The following is a 20,338-nucleotide window of genomic DNA, read 5'->3' on the forward strand; positions in this document are numbered from 1 at the left end:
TCTGGCATCGGGATGGCTTGAGCCACCACGTGGCATTTGGGAAGGAAGAGAGGAGGGCAGACACAGTACAGCCCCATTGTAAACTTCCCTGGGTCTGATGTCAGAAGACCCAGGACAATATTTATCTCAAGTGGAGTGAATTTTGTGACTCCGACAACAACATACCTACAGCGTCCGATCCGTGCCCATTTGCCTGGGCACTCCGGGCACACGGTCACCAGGTGGAAGTCGGAGACTCTTAGATGGAGTGGTTGAGCAAGCTGCAACCTGAAAGGAGCAGATTTTGAGAGTGTGGTCAAAATATGATTGGGTTGGACACAGTCCAAACAAGTCAAGTCCGGTAAAGTAAAGTCGAGTGCGGTTGTGGACACAGGTGGTTCCCCTCCTTTCCCCTCCCCACAGGATGTTACTGAGCCCGCCTTATTTGTATCATTGCACAGGGGGGGAACTGCACTTGGAAATTAGTTTTTTTGTGAGGGGTTCCCCCAATGACTTTTCTCTCTCTTATAATCTAAAAACTCCAGCCTCAGAAGACAGTCCAGCATCAAATGCCCCAACTTCCCACACAGATGGCATGGGGAAGTTGTCCTCCGGGACGGTGCAGGGGGTGTCGGGTCATGGTGGATGGTCAGTTGAAAGAGCGGCAGAGTCTACAGGCGAGATGTCCATGGCATCCACGGCAGCAACTCGCCGAGGTGGTGGTCGGGCCTTGTGGTCGGGGTCTCCTGCTGTTACAGAGACCCTGCGCACACAGACTTTAAGCATCTGCTGCAGAGTGTGAGGAGGGTCCAGTGGCAGGCTGAGGATGGCATATCTGCAGGCAGAGTTGGCGTTCGTAGAGGCCACCTCTTTAAGGAGCTCCATTCTGGCCTCCTCGCTCTGTACCTGCAACTCGATAGCTTTTCGAAGACGCTCGACAAAGGTGACAAATGGCTTGTCTGCACGCTGAGTAACTTTGGAACATGAAACTTGAGGTGCAGCTGACAGCAACCTCAAGAAGGCCCTTTCAGCCGCTTTGCCACTCTCCCTTAGTACTTCTGGGGGGATGGCCCTGGCTTGGGAGGGACCATCGGCCCAGTTCCCCATCTCGCACATGTGGTCAGTGGAGATGACCTCACCATCTAAATCCTATCCTGTGCAGGGGTTGTCCACAGGGAAGGAATGGTCCCCACCACCTCCTTTCTCCATGCCACCTCCCATAAAACAAACTCTGTGGAATTGAGGAGGCATGAAAAAAGGCGCCGGAGATCGAAGAGGGTAACCTCTGTCTCCGAAAGCGTGGCCCTCAGGATACCCCGGAAGTATTCACTCTCCCGGGAGAAATCCTTCTGGGCCTTGCAGAGTTCCTTAATTAGGTGGTGGGGAAAAGGAGTCCATTGGGCCTGGGCTCTCCCCTCCCTCTCAGGGTGGTAGGTGACCGGAGTTGTGGATGGGATGGAAGCCGGCTCTGGATCTCAGGTCTCCACCCCCCTCCCCAGACACCAGAGCATGGGAACCGGAAGGGGGAGGATGGGAACCAGAAGTGAGAGGGGAGGGGGAGTGGCTGGAGGACTGGGCAGGGATTTCAGATGTCAGGGCTCCTGCCCTGAGTGAGGAGTCAGAATGTGGAGCTTCTTATAAGGGAGGAGGAATGGGAGGGGCCGCTAAAGGAGGAGGAGCAGAGGGAAGTATGGAGGAGTCTGGGGACAAGAAGGGGTTTTTTTGGGAACGAAAAGGGTTATGGGAAGAAGAAGGGGTGAAAGCAGGAAAACCCAAGTGGCTCCCTCCATCTTGAGCTCCCTTCATCTTGTGAGGAGAACCGACACCAAACAGAAGATCTTCTAACTGGAGACTTACGAACTGGAATAGAGGAGGAAGGGAAGGAATCCCGGGGAGTCTGGCCAGGACTCTGGCAGTGGGGGGTTTGGGAACTTTGAGGGGAGCCAGGGGAGCAGTGGACACCCTGTGCCGTGCTGGGGCGAGCTGCTCCTCTTAAAATCCCAGTTTTAGGGTAAGCAGGGGAGGGAGAAGGGCTAGGAGCAGGGGAACAAGGAGAACTGGGGGACAAACTTGAAACTGAGGGTTGTCTTGCCAATTTTGATCGAGATTTTAATATTGATCTAATTTGAAATGTCCAATAGGTGATTTTTGCCAAAGAGGAATCCCCCAATCTAATAGAATTTTGCAATTTAAGATAAACAACGTCCCAAAAATTGGGATCACAAATCTGGTCCAGGGAAACCTCTGGAAATTGCAAAGACGTCCATTTAATTAATTTTTTCAACTCTTTCTTCAAAATAACAAACCCCCCCGCCCCCGCCAAGGATTCCCACAACTTGGACAGAAGCCCTCTTTTGAGTCACCGACAGACGAGCACCCATATTAAAAAGTTTTTAAACAGTGCGAGTCAGAACACCCACCGCCTTGGAAAAACATTAAAGAAAATAAGAAAGAGCCCCACACCGGTCCCTGTCAGGAAAGGGCTGCGCAACAAAAAGAGAAGAAAAAGACCCTTTGGGGTCAAATTGATTAAAAAGACAGGGAGAAAAGAGAGAACTACTTATGAATTCCAGTGGAGGCCAAAAGAAATCCGAGAGCAGTGGTTTCTGCTGGGGGAACGACTCCTTGGGCGCGAGGAGCTGCCGTTCCCAGGCCCCAGGAGCAGCACCCACCAAAAAGGGGTCTGCTCCCACAGGGGTAGTTCTGTGGCCAATGAGACTAAAAATCTCATCCGCGGGGTCCGGTAATGCCCTCGGGCCCCACATTGGGTGCCAGGAACTGCAGCAGTGCGGCTGCGAGAGAGGTGTCCTCTTCGAACGTCCGGCTAGCTTGCCAGCACCGCTAGCAGCACGGGGGCCACTTGTCCCAATAACCGAGTTTCAGGACAGCACCTAAGGCCAACGCCCAGTGTTATAGCTGTAGACGTTGCCTTGTGCAGGATGTGGCTGTATCAGAGATGCAAACAGAGGAATAAAGAGAGCGGACTCCATCTGCAGTCAATCCAGGCTTTAATGGATCCCAGGGGAACCAGCAGGAGGAGACTCGGAGGGAGGGACTACAGCAACTTTTAAAGGGTGAAGGATTTAAGGGAGGAGCCAGTCCCTGGACCAATATGGATACAGTGGGGAGTGGGATCCAAAGGACTGACATGGGGAAAACACCAATAGGAGCAATTCGAAGGAAGGGCCCTGGTCCCTGAGCCAATCATTCAGCTCTCCAGCTGGAAGCTTCTGGCAATAAAGGTGGGAGTGGAGAGTGACTGGCAGGGCACCGGGGAGGGGTTGAGGAAAGGATACATTGGGTACTTAGACAACAGGGGAGGAGTCGGGGTAACTGACAGTAACCAGGAGGGGAGGGAGAACCAGGGCAGAACCATTACAGAACAGGGGGAACGGAACAGTCCAACTTAACAGAACACAACATTGCTGCATTTATTTTGTATTTGGTTGAGCAGGTGGTTGTAAGTTGTTTCATTTCTTGAAATAGCCATCGTTATTGTTTAGTTTTTCAGCCAAAAGGATAGATATTATATTTCCTTTCGGAATTAATTTCAACACTTCACTATTCTTAGGTTATAAATGTTCATTTGAATTGACATTATTATTCCAAAACCCTTGTTAAACTGCCATATTTATTTCATTTCCCACACTAAATATTTCTTTAAGTCACCTTTTTTTTTAGTTTAGTTTCCACTAAAGCTGCCATATTTATTTTGTTCCCCACGTCAAACACTTCTTTAAAGTTGCCATCTTTGTCTTGTGTCTTATGATAAAGAAGTTTTTCAAGTAACCATTATTATTATTTTCCAAAACAATTAATACTTATTTTCTCTTCCTCATTTATAACTAATACTTAATCCCTTATTAAAAAATATTTGTATTTGGATACCAATTGCTAGTTAAAGATGGTACAGTATGTTGGAAAAAGTGCCAGCAGGAAGAGAAAAGGGAAGGAAGTTTTTAAGAAAATACCTCCTGGTAGTCCTTTAGGTGAACTTTTAATAAATTGGGATACTAAGGAGGGAATGAAGGATCTAGATAAGCTAAAAATGATTAGATACTGTACAGAAATATGGCCTAAAGAGAGTATTGCTGAAGGACTTATTTATTTGCCCTGGTACAGGACAAAAGAAAGATGGTTATGTATAGCTTTAATTAGATATGTCAATACCCAAATAGAACCTTCTGACGAAGAGACTAGATATGCTAAGTGTTAGTTAGAAAGGGAGAAACAGCAAGAGGAAATAAAATTATATAAAGTATCCAGAGAAAAAGAAAAAGAAGAAACTAAGCTACCAGAATGAAGGTGGGATCCTGTCGGGTTCGGCTGTCTGTCTCTGCCCCGACACGAGTAGTGTGGTTCTTGGGTGGCACGCGTTTTAAAGGATGAGTCTGGACTCTTCAGCTTTTCGGTCTTCAGGTTGTTTATTATTTCTTATCTACAAAATTTTCTGTCTGCTCAACAGAGGTCTGATCTGCAAGCAGTCACAGGCACTCTCTGACCACCCACGGGGCGGTCATGTCTTTTTATACTAATATCTACGTACATAATATTTACCTTTATTTCCCAATGCTTTTCACCCATGTTGGCAAGTGCACCTTCACCATAAACCAATCCCCAAATGCCAACATCACCACAGGAGATGGAGGACAAGAAGAAGGAAGAAGAAGGACAAGACACGCCCTGATCCCTCCATCTTGTCTCCATAACCCCCCTGTACCTAAAAACCTTAAAATCTATACTTCACTTTCTAAATGTGTCTATTTTACACCTTTTATTCTAAAGTGATTCTCTTGTCCTCAAACTCTTGTTATTTCTGTGGATGGATCAAAATCAAGCCACCAGACACTCTTGGCAACATTCCAGGATTTTCGAGACCCCCAAGGGTTCTCCTGGCATCTCTGAACATCAGGAATGATGTGCTGAGATCCCACAGGATCCTTTAGACCACCTTCCTCTGCCTCCCCCTCCTGATCCCTTACATTACCTTCTGTTACCTCCTCCTCCATCTCCTCCTATAGACCACCTTCCTCCTCCCCCTCCAACCTTGTACCCCTTGGTACCATCTCACGAGGTGGATGCAATTTCAGTAGCTACTCCCACAGGAGTTTTATAATCACCTCAACCTATTAATTCAAGGTGTCCTGCTCCCAGCATCCCCTCTTCTGTATCACCTCTCTTCCCAAATATACCAGGACCTGCCCATTCTAGTACTCCTCCAGTTTTGCAGATTCCCTCCAGTTCCTCAAGTACCCAGACACCGGTCTCTAGTACCACTCAGAGTGTCCATACTCCAGTCTTGGCTCCCAAAACTTTCCAAAATACCCCTCTTTATTTTTCCCCCATACTTCAACCCATAACCCAAAGTACCTCTTCCCCTATTCTTATTCCTGGAACATCACAAAACATTCCTTTTTATTTATCCCCTAGACCCCAACATACTGAGAGTCAAAAGCAGGAGGAAAGTTTGCGAACAAAAGGTCAGGGAGTGAAAAAGGCCTGTTGTTGTAAAGATATAGAGGAAAATAAGTTAATTGAACCAGATGAGCATGTAGCGAGCCATCAATATAATACAAGGTTCCAAGCAAAGAAAATTCAAGATGAATGTGGGAGAACTGAAAAGCCGTTTCCTCTAAGGGAAGTGCCTATGGGGGGGGCAGAGGCGGTATTGGTTTTGTGAATGCCCCATTAACCGCCTCTGAAGTTAGAAATTTTAAGAAAGAAATTAAAACTTTATTAGAAGACTCAGAGGGCATCTCCCAACAATTAGAGCAATTCTTAGGGCCTAAAATCTTTACGTGGGAGGAATTCAATTCTATCCTAGAAATACTGTCCTCTTCTGAAGAAATACAAATGATTCGTACTGCGGGTATGAGGATTTGGGAAAGAGAAAATTGAGGGGGTCCTAGAGGAGAAGATAAAATGCCTATTAACCCACATAACTGGGATCCAAACCAGGAAGAGGGAAGAGTGACATGAGGCAATATAGGACATCAATTGTAAGAGGGATAAGAGAGGCAGGCCCAGAATAAATAATGCAAGATTGGCATTTGATAGTCAACAGGAGCGAGATGAATCACTCAGCGCCTGGTTAGAAAGATTAAAACGAAACTTTCAGTTATACTCAAGTATGGATCCAGATAGTCCAGAAGGACAAGCCATAGTTAAAATTCAATTTCTAACTAAGGCCTGAGTGGATATACGAAAGAAATTGGACAAGTTAGATGATTGGCAGGAAAGAGGAATGAACGAGTTATTAAGAGAGGCGTAAAAAGTATATCTAAGGAGGGATGAGGAGAAAACCAAGACAAAAGCAAAAATTACAGTAGCAGTAGCTAGAGAGAGTGCTAGATTTGAGAATTGTGAGTGACCAGGTGATGGAAAAGGTGAGTACACAGGTCCAAGAATAAGTGGGTTTAAAGATCAGCCAAGTAGAAGGTATAAGCCAGGCAGAGAGAATAAGTCACCCTGGCCCAAGAGAAGACCACCTTGGGCAGAAATCATATGCTTTTATTGTGGTAAGAAAGGACATACCAGAAATTTCTGCAGAAAAAAAAGATGGATGAGGCTATTGCTCAGGAACAAGACACCTTAGGGAGAAGGCTGGAAGGAGAGGACTGGGGGTGTCAGGGCCTCTACGCTCTGAGGGATGATATTGGACATCAAAAGGAGCCCCTGGCAAACCTAGAAATTGGCCCTCAGAGCGAGGAAATGGAATTTTTAGTGGATACTGGAGCAGATCGTTCAAGTATTTCAAAGATTCCCAAGGGATGCAAATTAAGTGACCAAACCTGTAAAGTTAAAGGTGCTGAGAATAACCCTTCTGAAGTACCCATTATTGAAGAAGTACCTATAAAAGGAAGTTTCAGAGAAGGCTGTGCTGACCTGCTGTATATGCCTGAATTAGACTCTAACCTCTTAGGGATTTACAAGTGCAGTTAGGAATAGGGGTAGTCCCTGAAGGAAAATGTAAGGTAGTGTAAATGATGGTTTTAAAAGAAGAAGATGAGAGAGAGATAGATCCAAGAGTGTGGGCAGAAGGAGGGGGTCATGGACTGTTGGAAATTCCACCCATAGAAATCAAAATGAAACCTGACATTCCCCAGTAAGAGTTAAACAACATCCAATTTCCGTAGAAGGGAAACGGGGATTAACATCTGTAATTAAAGACTTAATTAAAGAAGGAATTTTAGGACCATGCATGTCTCCGCATAACACCCCAATATTACCCATAAAGAAACCCGATGGTACATACCGATTAGTCCAAGATTTACGAGAAGTAAACAAGCAAACTGTTACTCGATATCCAGTAGTAGCCAGTCCGTACAATTCATTGAGCAAAGTACCATCGAGACATGCATGGTTTAGTGTTATAGATTCAAAAGATGCTTTTTGGTCCCGTCCGCTTGAGAAAGAAAGTAGAAAATGGTTCACGGTTGAATGGGAAGATGAGGAAACCGGGAGAAAACAACAATTACAATGGACAAAGTTGCCTGAGGGATTCACGGAGTCACCAAACCTATTTGGCCAAACTCTAGAAGAACTAATGAAACAGTTTTATACCTGAAAAAGGATCTCAAATCCTACAGTATGTAGATGATCTATTAATTTCTGGGGAACTGAAAGAAGAGGTACAAACAACTGTTAATTTACTGAACTTTCTAGGGGAAAAGGGGTTAAAAGTATCTAAAAGAAAGTTACAATTTGTAGAACCAGAAGTAAAGTATCTAGGCCATATAATTTGGAAAGGATATGAGTTTAGATGCTGACTGAATTCAGGGAATACTATCATTGCCAGCACCAAAACCAAAAACAGATGTGAGAAAATTACTAGGATTAATTAGATATTGTAAATTATGGATAGATGGACACACAAAATGAGTTATGTTTCTATATGATAAATTAGTTGAAAATAAACCCATAAGTTGGGATGAAAATGATAAGAAAAAGTTAGAAGACCTAAAAGAAAAGTTGGCAAATGCTCCAGTACTAAGTTTACCAGATTTAAATTGACTGTTTGAACTATTCGCCAATGTAGAAGAAGGAATAGCTTATGGAATTACTGTACAGGAATGGTGTGGGGTGCAAAAACCCATTGCTTATCTCTCCAAATTGCTGGATCCGGTAGTTAGAGGCTGGCCCCCTTGACTCCAGGCAGTGGCTGGAACTGTAACTCTTGTGGAGGAAGGTTACAGGTTGACATTAGGAAACAAGATCAAGGTGTATATTCCCCATGATATAAAAAGTATACTAAGTAAGAAAGCCTGCCAATGGATTTCAGATAGCAGACTTTTAAAATATGAATTGATAGGAAACAAAAGTGAAAATATAGAATTGACAACAACAAGGATCCAAAATCCTGCACAATTTTTATATGGAGAACCAAAAGAAGAATTGGAACATCACTGCCTTGAAACCATAGATTTGCAGATAAAAGTCAGAGAAGATTTATTAGAACTACCTTTACCTGAAGGAGATACACTGTTTATAGATGGTTCATCACGGATAGTAGATGGTAAGCGAGTATCAGGGTATGCTATTGTAAATGGACATACGATGACAGTCATAGAAAAAGGAAAGCTTCCCCATAGTTGGTCTGCACAATGCTGTGAACTTATATGCATTATTAAAAGGGCTAAAATGGCTTGATCAAAGGAGTGGTACCATATTCACTGGCTCTAAATATGCCTATGGGGTAGTACATACCTTTGGGAAGATCTGGGCAGAGAGAGGATTTGTCAACTCAAAGGGAAAAACCCTAATTCATGAAGGCCTCATAAAGGCAGTGTTAGAAGCCTTGAAAGGACCAAAAGAAATTGCAGTGGTACATATAAAGGGACATCAAAAAGGCGATACTAGAGAAATAAAAGGGAACAACTTGGCAGACGTAACTGCAAAAAAGGCCGCTCTAGAAGATTCTGAAAAGATCTTCAGGTTAAATGAAGTAGGAATGGGAATGAAGAAGATCAAGAAAAAGAGGAGATCCCTATATTTAATGAAAAAGAACAAGAGGAATTACTAAAATATGGTGCAGTCCAAAACAGAGAAGGAGAATGGAGGATGCCAGACAGTAGACAAGTATTAAACAAGGAATTAACCAGAAAGATATTAGAGGACCTACATGCCTCAACCCATTGGGGTACTCAAGCTTTACATGATCACTTTATGAGAACTTATGTGTTTATTGGGGTGTGGGAAATTGCCAAGATAATAACTCGAGAATGCATGGTACGTCAGAAGATAAATAGAAATGTAATGAGAAAATTACCTCAAAGAGGTAGAGAATTAGCAAAAAGGCCATTTCAATATGTACAGATAGACTTTACAGAATTACCACAAGTACAGAGATACAAGTATTTACTGGTGATAATAGATCACCTAACTCACTGTGTGGAGGCATACCTAAGCACAAGAGCAAGGACCGAGACTGTAAGTAAAATCTTCTTAGGACAAATCATACCCCAATATGGAATGATGGGAAGAGTAGAGAGAATGAACCAGACTCTTTAGATAACTCTCACAAAATTAACAGAAGAAACAAAAATGAATTGGTTAAGATGTCTCCCTCTGGCATTACTGAGAATAAGGACTAAACCAAGTGCGCATATAGGAATTTCTCCATATGAGATGATGTTTGGTTTACCTTTCTTAACTACTCCAGGTAATACGGGAACATATGAAGAAGGAGAATTAGGCATGAGAAAATATATAAAGACCATAAGCTGCACTTTAGAGGAGTTAAGGAACAAGGGATACCTTCCTCAAACTACTCCTATTGATTTTAAAATCCACCAATTCTAGCCTGGTGACTGGGTGTTAATTAAGAACTGGAAAGAACAACCACTAACTCCAAAATGGGAAGGTCCATTTCAAGTTTTACTCACCACAGAAATGGCCATTAGGACTCAAGAACGAGGATGGACACATGTCACCAGAGTAAAAGGGCTGGTTTCTGCTCCTGAGAGACGATCTCCCACTACAGATAAGTTAAAGAAGGTATCAGGAACACCATAAGAACCACATAAACTATAAGTTATAATAAAAACTCTGTTAGATTTATTATATTTACTTGAATAGTTTTTAACATTCTTTTAACTTAAGGAAATGGTATTTATATTTGGGAGTGAGATTATATGAATTATCAAAAACATGTTTCAATCTCTGGTATTCCCTGTTACAGATCTTGTGATCCGAGAAGCGATAGAGCATTCTCCCACGCACCTAGCAATCTGGCCCTAAAAGAAAGAACAGGTTGATACAAAAGGGGAAGGAAACTCCTGCAAGAGTAACCGGTAAGAACAGCACAGTAGTAAGGAAAGAGAAGAGAGGGGGCAAGACCGGATCAGGATATACTCTTGCCAAAAAGAGTCGCTGATCCTCTGCGGAGGGGAGACATGAATGAGAGAGTAGCCTGTACTGGATCCCCAGTTCTATTGATCCTCCTACTTCCCAGCATCAATAAGGGGGAGATAAAACTGTGTGAAAAATGCTATCATCCTCTGTATGCAGGAGAGTCTTGGGCTGCCGTCCTCAGAACACACTCGAATCTGAGCCCCAACTGTATCAACTTTTTATCGTTAACCACCTGTATAGAGGATGGAAAAGTGTATTGGCTAATCGAAAATATAGGGAATTTTTAAACTGAAATTGTTGGGGGAATGCCCTATGAAAGAAAAATGGATCTGTTCAGAAAGGAAACCGATTAAAGGAGAAGTAAGACATGCAGCTTATGAACCAGATTTACCAGACATTGAGACAACTCTACACGACTGAAGAGGAAACATGTTAAAGCACTGATTAAAAGACTGGTTAAGAAATTAATTAAATAACTGTCAAGAGACTGGTTTGAGGTTGATGGGGGCTAAAGCCTGATCAAAGTTTTAGAGGGGGGAGATGTGATAGGTAAAAGTTAAGTTATGTTAAATTAGGGTAGAGTTCAATTATATTGTATTACTTATGTTATATTAATTGCATTATGTTAAGAGTGGGGGGGGTTATTAGAATGTTCTCGGATGTTGGGGTTTGTTTCTATGTCTGTTCAGTTCCCCCCCCTCCCCCCAGTTATTATGTTAATGGTTCTGCCCAAAGTTCCAGTTTATGTCAATCTCTGTACCCCTCCCACGTTACTATGGTTTCCCTAATGTATCTTGTTTGTTCCCCTCCCCTAGCTACCTGCCTGTCACTCAGCACCCCTCCCTCTTTTTCCAGAAGCTTCTGGCTAGGGTGTTGGGTGATTGGTTCCGGGGCCAGGGCCCCACCCGCAACTGTCTCCTGTTGGCTCCCCACTACTGTCAGTCTCAAATGTATCTTCCCTACCCCTCTTCTGATTTGTTGTCCCGAACCCCTCCCTTTCCCTTTATAACCTGAGGTTTTCCCTGCCTCGGGTGCTCCGGACTTCTGCTCCCTAACCCTCCACATCCCCTCTCCAATAAACCTCCTACCCTAAGAAGCCGAGAGTCGCCCCTTCTTTGTATCCTGCAGCCTTGGAGTCTCTAAACGCGGCCACCTGCCCTCAAGCAAAACATCGCTTAGGCACAGGGCCTGGACTTAGTGTCTGGGAAGTGCCTGACTGGCTGGAGGCTGGCTGGACTCTTTCTCTAGCCTGGGCATTCAACTATCCACTGGCCACCGCTCCAGTTCTGGCGCCCAACGTGGGGCCCCTCTCCGGACAGCTCCTGACCGGTCTTGAGGTCAGTAGAGCTTTGAAGATCATCAGCGCACGGACCCCATGGGTGGGATTTCGATAATCCCTCTGGATGCGGAACTACCCCATGGTCGAGCAGACCTCATTGACGAGGTAGCGCTCCCCGGGGATCCCGGACGGCAGCTCCAGCACCTGGAGTCGTCCTGTTGCAGGACCTTCCTCGTCCCGGTTTTCAGTTCGTCACCCCCCGGACTTGGTGAGTGTTCTGCCGCTCTCCCTGTCACCTTTCTTTTCCCTCGGTGTTCTGTCGCCATTCCTATTGTATCTAGACGGGGGCCGGTGAGTGGCAGCCTTATCCTCTTTTTGTTTTCCTTTACTGGTACGGGGAAGGCTTTTCTGCGGTTGCTGATTTTTAACATCTTTCTGAGCTATGGGTGCCAAGCTCTCAGCAGCCCAGAAGGGGCTTTATTTCCAAGTTGCAGGTGTCCTTGTGGGGGGGGATTGTTCTTTTAGTAAAAAGGAAGTTAAGAAGTTGGTTAAGTGGATCTCCTCTGAGTTCCCCAAGGTTTCCCCTGCTTTAATCAAAAATCCTGCTTTTTGGCGGAGAGTGACTAACAGACTCTCGGAGTTGCTTAGGTCGGGGGACGCCTCGCTCTCCCAATTAGCATTTTTAGCGTCACAAGTTAAAGGCATTTTGAGAGCCAAAGGGAGCTCAGAGAGACCATCAGTTACTTTCAGTTCTCACCCCAGTTCATACTCCGCTCCCTCTACCCCCAACCCTTCTTCCCGTCACCACAAAGGTAAATCCGGGATTCTGAAGGGTGCAGCTCGCCCTTCCAGCCAGGCGCAGGGTACCCAGCCGTCCCCTGGCCCCCTTCGGAATTCTCGGTCCCCCCGCCCTAGGACTCCTGGCCAGACTCCTAGGGGCTCCTCGTCCTTCCCTGCCTCCCCTGTTCCCGTCCCCAAATCCCCTGTTTCTAAAACCCCAAGTTTAAAAACCCCAGTTCTAAAGTCCCATGTGTGCCCTCGGTCGCCTCCGGTTCCACAAGATGGCTCCTATGGAGCCCAAGATGGAGGCGACCGCATGGCCGGGTTGGCGGGAAAACCCCCTTCTTCTTCTTCCCAGAACCCCTTTCTTCCAAGTTCCAACCCTTTCCTGCCACTCGGTCACTCCCAATGTCCCGCCCCCTTCATCCTGCCCTTTTCCCAGTCCCTCCTCCTTCCCTGGCCCTTCCCTTTCCTCAGTCCCTCCCACTCCTCCTCCCACTTACCCACCCATTTCCCCCCCCCATCTTTCCCACAGTATCTCCTCCCTTGGCTCCGCCCATGATAACTCCCATTTCTCCTCCTCCCGCTTGTAACAGTGCCCCGCCCATTGGCTCTGCCTCCTGGGAGGGTCCCAGAACATCGGACCACCCCGCTCTAGTTCCCAGCCACACCCCTGCCGTCCCTTCTACCGGTTCCCACGTCTCCCCTTCCGGTTCCCACGCTTCGGGATCCGGGGGGGGAGGGGTCGGGTCCCGGGGACCGGGGCCAGCTGCATTACCATCTGCAGCCCCGGTCATGTACCACCCTGAAGGGGATGGTGGGGTGCGTCGACAGTGGGTCCCCCTCAACCACTCGCAAATCAAAGAGCTGGTCAAAGCTCAAAAAGACTATGGCCGGGACAGCGAGTATTTCCGGGGAGTGTTGCAGGCGACACTCACCGAGGCCGATGTCACCCCCTATGACATCCGGCGCCTCTTCACATGCCTGCTCAATCCCACCGAGCAAGCTATGTGGGAGGCAGCCTGGAAGAGGGGAGTGACAGAGGCTCTCCCAGGCCTGTGGGGTCAGCCCCATACCGGGGTAGATCTCATGGGCAATGTCCTGGCCATTGACCAGCTCTTGGGGACTGGGATCTGGGCAGATGGGTACTCGCAGGCGAGTACCATACCCCAGGAGGCACTCCGGGAGTCGGCTCGGGCAGCAGAGAAGGCGTTCCTGGCCCTGCCGGGGGCGGCCCCTCCTCTCCCTTTCTCTAAGATCTTCCAGGGTGCAGAAGAGCCGTTCCTCGACTTTGTCGAGAAGTTGAGGAAAGCAGTCGAGCAGCAGGTGGCAGATGAAGTAGCCCGGGAGCACATCGTCAAAGAGGTGGTGTCCTCCAACTGTAACACTGTGTGTAGAGATGCCATCCTCAGCCTCCCGGTGCACCCGTCCCCCTCGCTGCACGACTTGCTCGAAGTCTGCGCCCGGAAGGTCCGGATTATACCATCAAGGGAGGGAGAGAGGAAGAGACCACCACCGCCCCGAGTCAGCGCCGCTGAAGAGACGCCAGAAGACGCCTTCGCCAGGGTCGCCAGCCGCTCGTCCACCCCCGAACCATCCACCGTGAATGCTCCATGTCATCTGTGCGGCAGGCTCGGGCACTGGATGCCTGACTGCCCGCTGCGGAGAGAGTTTTATGAATTTAAAAAGGGGCAGGGACAAAGGGGGACAGTCCAGCCAAAAAACTAACATCAGAGCGCAGTTCCCCCCTGCGCAAGGATAAAAATAAGGCAGGACAGCTAACATCGTGCAGGGAGAGGAAAAAGCAGGAACCGCCGCCCGCCAAATGCGACGCTTCTTCACCGGACTTGACTTCTATATATTGTCTCCAACCAAAACCAATGTTAACCACCTTTAATGCCTTTGGACCCTTCAGGTTGCAGCTGACGGAGCCTCTCCATCTAAAAGACTCCGATTTCCGTCTCGTGTCTGTCAACCCAGAATGCCCAGGTAACTGGGGGCGGATAAGGTGTAAGTACGTCGTTGTCGGGGACACAAAACACACACCACACGTGGTGAACATAATCCCAGGTCTCTTACCATCTGACCCGGGACAGTTCGCCGTGGGGCTGCACTGTGTCCAACCCCCCATCTTCCTGCCGAAGGGACAGGTGATCGCGCAGGCGATCCCTGTTCCCAAAATGACTTGGGCCATCGGATATCCACCAACTGAATCGCAATACCCAACTGTTGCGTGGGCCCAAGTCTTGGGGCAGGAAAGACCCCACCTTAACTGTTACATTTCAAAAGGGGGAGAGGGCAAGCCCCTGAAGGGTTTGTTGGACACCGGGGCAGATGTGACGATCATTCCCTCCCGGGAATGGCCGTCACATTGGGAATTGCAAAACGCGCCAGGGCACGTTCGTGGTGTAGGGGGCTTGCAATTGGCCAGACAATCAAAGAGTGTCGTGCAAATTACGGGGCCGGATGGGCAATTGGCTTCAGTGTGCCCATTCATTTTAGACTACACGGAACCCCTGTGGGGGAGAGACCTCCTGGCCCAATGGGGAGCCCGAATTGACCTTCCAGTGGCTCCCCAGGTTTTTTGGGCAGCGGCCACTGATGAGCGCCCTACCTGGAAGCTGAATTGGAAATCAGATAAACCAGTACAGGTAGTGCAGTGGCCGCTCAACAAACAAAAATTGGCGGCGCTCAACGAGCTCGTTAAGGAGCAGCTACTCAAGGGCAACCTGGTGGAGACCACGTCTCCGGGGAACTCCCCAGTGTTTGTAATCAAAAAGCCCAACAAAGACAAGTGGCGGCTCCTTCATGACCTCTGCCAAATTAATAATATCATCGAAGATATGGGGCCTCTCCAACCAGGGATGCTGTCCCCTACGATGTTCCCCCAAAATTGGAATTTGGCTGTTATTGATATAAAGGATTGCTTCTTCCAAATTCCTCTGCACCCGGACAACGCTCCGTGTTTCGCCTTCACGGTTCCCTCCATCAACTGTGAAGCCCCAAGTAAGCGCTACCATTGGCGGGTCCTTCCACAGGGCATGAAGAACAGCCCAGTGATCTGTCAATGGTATGTCGCTTCCTTGCTGTCCCCGATACGTGCAGCCACCAAAGACACAATTATATACCATTATATGGATGACATCTTGGTGTGTGCTCCGACCAGCGACCTACTTACCCACGCGCTTGACTTGACAACCGATGCGTTTATTGGTGCAGGGTTCGAGCTTCAGCAGGAAAAGATTCAACGGATGCCACCCTGGAAGTACCTGAGTCTTGAAATAACAAAGCGGACCGTTGTTCCGCAGAAATTGGCTATTAAAACTAACATCAAAAACCTGGCGGATGTCCACCAGCTGTGTGGGTCTTTGAACTGGGTAAGGCCTTGGCTAGGCATTCCAACTGAAGACCTAGCCCCCCTTTTCAATTTATTGAAAGGGGGAGAGGAGCTTAGTTCTCCAAGGTCCCTTACTCCAGAGGCCCAGGCAGCGCTGGAGAAAATCCAAAATTCCATCTCGGCCAGGCATGCCCACAGATGCCATCCAGGTCTGCCATTCAAATTTGTTGTTTTGGGTAAACTGCCACACCTCCATGGGGTGATTTTCCAATGGGACACTTCCATCAGAGGCAAGGACCGGGGCTCAGGGGATCCCCTCTTAATTATAGAGTGGGTGTTCCTCAGCCATCACAGGTCCAAGAGGATGACGCAGCCCGCTGAGCTGGTGGCAGAACTGATCCGGAAAGCCAGATCGCGGATCAGAGAGTTGGCAGGTGTGGACTTTGAATGCATTCACATTCCGTTAAAATTCGATTCGGGCCATCTAAAAAGAAAAATGCTTGATCACCTCCTTGAAACCAACGAAATGCTTCAATTCGCTTTGGATAGCTACACCAGCCAAATTGCGGTTGATCGGCCGGCCCATAAATTGTTTAATCAAGAACTCACTTTATCTATCAAATCGGTTCAAAGTAGAACCCCTTTGAAGGCTTTGACAGTTTTTACAGACGCGTCTGGAGCATCCCACAAGTCAGTCATGACTTGGAAGGATCCTCGGACTCAGCGGTGGGAGGCCGATATCACTGAGGTAGAAGGCTCGCCTCAGATTGCAGAGTTAGACGCAGTCGTCAGGGCCTTTGAGAGGTTCTCTGAGCCGTTCAATCTTGTCACTGATTCGGCTTATGTAGCAGGTGTGGTGTCCAGAGCTGAGAATGCCATCCTACAGGAGGTATCAAACATTCCTTTATTCAATTTGCTCTCAAAGTTTGTGCATTTAGTCTCCCACCGAGAGCAACCATACTATGTGATGCATGTCAGGTCACACACCGATTTGCCTGGGTTCATTGCGGAGGGCAACAGGCGCGCTGACGCCCTTGCCACTCCAGTTCAAGCTGCCCCTCTCCCTGATCTGTTCGGTCAGGCAAAGATCAGCCACCAGCGACTCCATCAAAACGCCCCTGGCCTTGTTCGTCAGTTCCACCTAACCCGCGAACAGGCCAAGGCGATCGTGGCTACATGTCCCCACTGCCAGTCCCACCAGCTCCCGTCCATACCTTTGGGAGCTAACCCCCGAGGTTTATCTAGTTGCGAGGTGTGGCAGATGGATGTCACCCACATTCCATCTTTTGGCCGTCTCCAATATGTACATGTTTCTGTGGATACTTTCTCTGGCGCAGTCTATGCCTCTGCCCACACAGGGGAAAGGGCAGCGGATTGCGAGAAACATCTGCTTCAAGCGTTCGCTGTCCTGGGCATCCCCAAGGTTCTCAAAACAGATAATGGCCCAGCGTACAAGTCCAGGGAGCTGCGAAGCTTCCTGCAGCAATGGGGAATAGAACATAAGACGGGCATCCCCTATTCCCCGACAGGCCAAGCTGTGGTGGAAAGGACCCACCAGAGCCTCAAAAGAGTTTTAGAACAACAACGAGTGGCTGTGAAGGTGGAGTCCCCCCATATCCATCTCGCGAGGGCTCTTTATACCATCAATTTCTTAAACTGCTCTTTTGAAAATCTTAACCCGCCCATCGTGCGACATTTCGGGCGACACGAGCAGCTGCAGCTCAGGGCCAGGCCTCCGGTCCTCATTAAAGATCCAGAGACCTGGAAAACGGAAGGGCCTTTCGATCTCGTGACCTGGGGTAGGGGATACGCTTGTGTGTCCACCCCCTCAGGTCCGAGGTGGATCCCAGCTAAGTGGGTCAAGCCCTTCCGCCCTGGGAAGACTCCAAGGGCAGAAAACATGGAACAAGTCACAGAAGCGTGCTGGTGGCGGCGGCGGAAGCTTCAAGAGACGGAGCCACCCTTTAGCTAACTCCCTGCTTGCTCTGGGCAGAACTCTGTTTAAATACATCTCTTACGTTAGTTCTCTTTGTTCGTTTCTAGTTACTCTCCCGCCTCTATGGACCTGGCCCACCTCCTTGCCATCACGACAGCCATCCTCTTCGGGTCGCCTATTCCATCGGCAGGCCCTTGGATCGTCCCCCAGCCCAAGGCCAACGTTTGGGGCACCCTCGCGAGCGCCATCGGCCAGGAGAACATATGTCTCAACATGGCGTCAGCAGAGGACCCAATGTCGACCTGCCTCGTGGGGATCCCTCTCCCTCCTATTCAGATACCTTATCCTGTTGGTCCTCCCCTTACTGCCCTAACTACCAAACCCATTTCCTCCTCGGTTGATCCCAGGTTCGTCTGGAGGGATGCGATTAAGAATTTAGCTCCCCTAGATTCTGAACCCTCACAACTTGAGTTGCTCGGCTCCGCCAACGCTTCCTTTTGCTTTCAGTTTGTTTATTCCCCTATCCCCGGAGACAAGCGGTTTGAATCTATGCGGCAATTTAAGAAAGAATACACCGCCAGTCAATGGTGCGATTCAGTCGCCCAGCTGTACACCCCATCCACCTATGGCAGTCAGCCACTGTCTCTGCCCCGGGGAATCTTTTTCATTTGCGGAGACCGAGTGTGGGCAGGCATCCCCTCTCGCCTGGTCGGAGGTCCTTGCACTATAGGTTGGCTGTCGCTGTTTACACCCAACCTGATGAAAATTAATGATTGGAAAGTGAAAAGAACCACTCCTGATTTGGTCCGGTCCAAGAGGGACATTAAAGAGCTCGACCTGGAGTGCGATTCAGAAATTATTCATTGGTCTAAGCCAAAAATTGTAGCCGTCACCTTGTTTTTGCCATGGGTGTCGGTGGCTAAGTCACTGGGAGAATTGGCTCGCCTGGAGTGTTGGGTTGCTAAACAAGCCAACCTTACCTCAGCCACCTTATCAGACCTCCTAGCAGACGAAGAAACAACGAGGAAGGCGACCCTCCAGAACAGAGCGGCGATTGACTTCTTGCTGCTCCTGCACAACCATCGCTGCGAGGAGTTCGAGGGCCTCTGCTGCCTGAATTTGACATCACGGGCCGAGGATGTGAGGGTGACCATTGACAAGATGAAAGGCCTGGTGCATGACATCAAACAGCAGACATCGGACTGGCTGGGGGACCTTTTCCAAGTATGGGGACTGTCGGGCTGGGCAGGCTCCATTTTAAAGACTGTTTTTATAGCCCTTTTAGTTCTGTTCGTTGTTTTAGTTGCCTGCTCCATCGTCTGGGGGCTAGTTAAGAGACTCATAGCAAGAACCATCGCTAGCCCGGACGTCAACCGGGTAGAAGTCCCTGGACAGATAGGCGAAGACTGGAATTCCACCTCCTCAGAGCACTCAAACTCCGAGGACTTCTGCCCAGACTTCGGTGAGGTGGAGCAGGCCCAAACCTCAGTTTAGATTGTGTTGTGCCTTTACCGTTCCTTTTTTCTTTTTTAAACAAAAAAAGGGGGAGATGTTCCCTACCCCTCTTCTGATTTGTTGTCCCGAACCCCTCCCTTTCCCTTTATAACCTGAGGTTTTCCCTGCCTCGGGTGCTCCGGACTTCTGCTCCCTAACCCTCCACATCCCCTCTCCAATAAACCTCCTACCCTAAGAAGCCGAGAGTCGCCCCTTCTTTGTATCCTGCAGCCTTGGAGTCTCTAAACGCGGCCACCCGCCCTCAAGCAAAACATCGCTTAGGCACAGGGCCTGGACTTAGTGTCTGGGAAGTGCCTGACTGGCTGGAGGCTGGCTGGACTCTTTCTCTAGCCTGGGCATTCAACTATCCACCGGCCACCGCTCCACTCGGAGAAGGGTCCAGGGTTTGGTGGAAGGGTGGTCTGGCGGGACAAGGCCAGGTCAAAGACGGATTGGATGGAAGATCTGACCAATCGTTCAAAGGCCTGCAGAAACGATTGATCCAGAATGAATGGCGTTAAAGACCAATGAGAAGCCTGGAAATGGACCAATCCTGGACTCAAAGAGGGCTATAAATGGGGGGAGTTCAGTTGGGTCAGGGTTCTTCTTTTTGGATACTTGTTTTTTTTTTGTGGAGAACCCAGTGCACTTGGGGTTAGCACACTGTTTTGGTTTTTGCTCGCTGCGTGGGTTCCTGGGCTTACCCTAGGTACTCCGTTTCTTGTAGCTGTTTTAATAAACGAGAACCTCTTTTTCCAGAGAAAGTTTGGCCTCGTTCATATTCATAACAATGACACCCTTGTTTTACCCTCCAAATGGCCACGCGTCTAGGAGTCGGTGTCACCTTGTGGCACTGTTTCTGGAATTGGAGGAGCTGTGACCTCCCTGAGAAGAAAACACTTTATGGCAGTAGAAAGTACATAGGGGCATATAGCAATAGTGAGACCTCTTGTTATAAATAGTAACATCACCTTATTGGGCAGGAATGTTGTGTCACAGTGCGGGGCAAGGCTAAAGATCGCCAAATCATCTTGGGGTTTCTAGTGGGGGTCACAGTGGAGAGCACCACCCCACCAATGATCTGGAAAACCAATGTTCCTGTGTGGATGGATCCCTTCCAAAAGACAAGTTAGAAGTGCTCCACGATCTAGTACAAGAACAATTATCAAAAGGACACATT

At 48.2% G+C, this 20,338-nt stretch overlaps 1 protein-coding gene across 1 annotated transcript; it reads left to right on the top strand.

The window, feature by feature from the left end:
- Nucleotides 1–14,284: 14,284 nt before the first annotated feature.
- LOC118699418 (uncharacterized) lies at nt 14,285–19,916 on the top strand. The gene is made up of 2 exons (XM_036403430.2): nt 14,285–14,380; nt 17,772–19,916. Exons 1-2 carry the CDS (start codon nt 14,373–14,375, stop codon nt 19,156–19,158), a joined length of 1,395 nt encoding a protein of 464 aa, XP_036259323.1. The 5' UTR covers nt 14,285–14,372; the 3' UTR covers nt 19,159–19,916.
- Nucleotides 19,917–20,338: the final 422 nt, after the last annotated feature.

This window comes from Molothrus ater, chromosome Z, assembly GCF_012460135.2.
Source record: "Molothrus ater isolate BHLD 08-10-18 breed brown headed cowbird chromosome Z, BPBGC_Mater_1.1, whole genome shotgun sequence".
NCBI classification, from domain to species: domain Eukaryota; kingdom Metazoa; phylum Chordata; class Aves; order Passeriformes; family Icteridae; genus Molothrus; species Molothrus ater.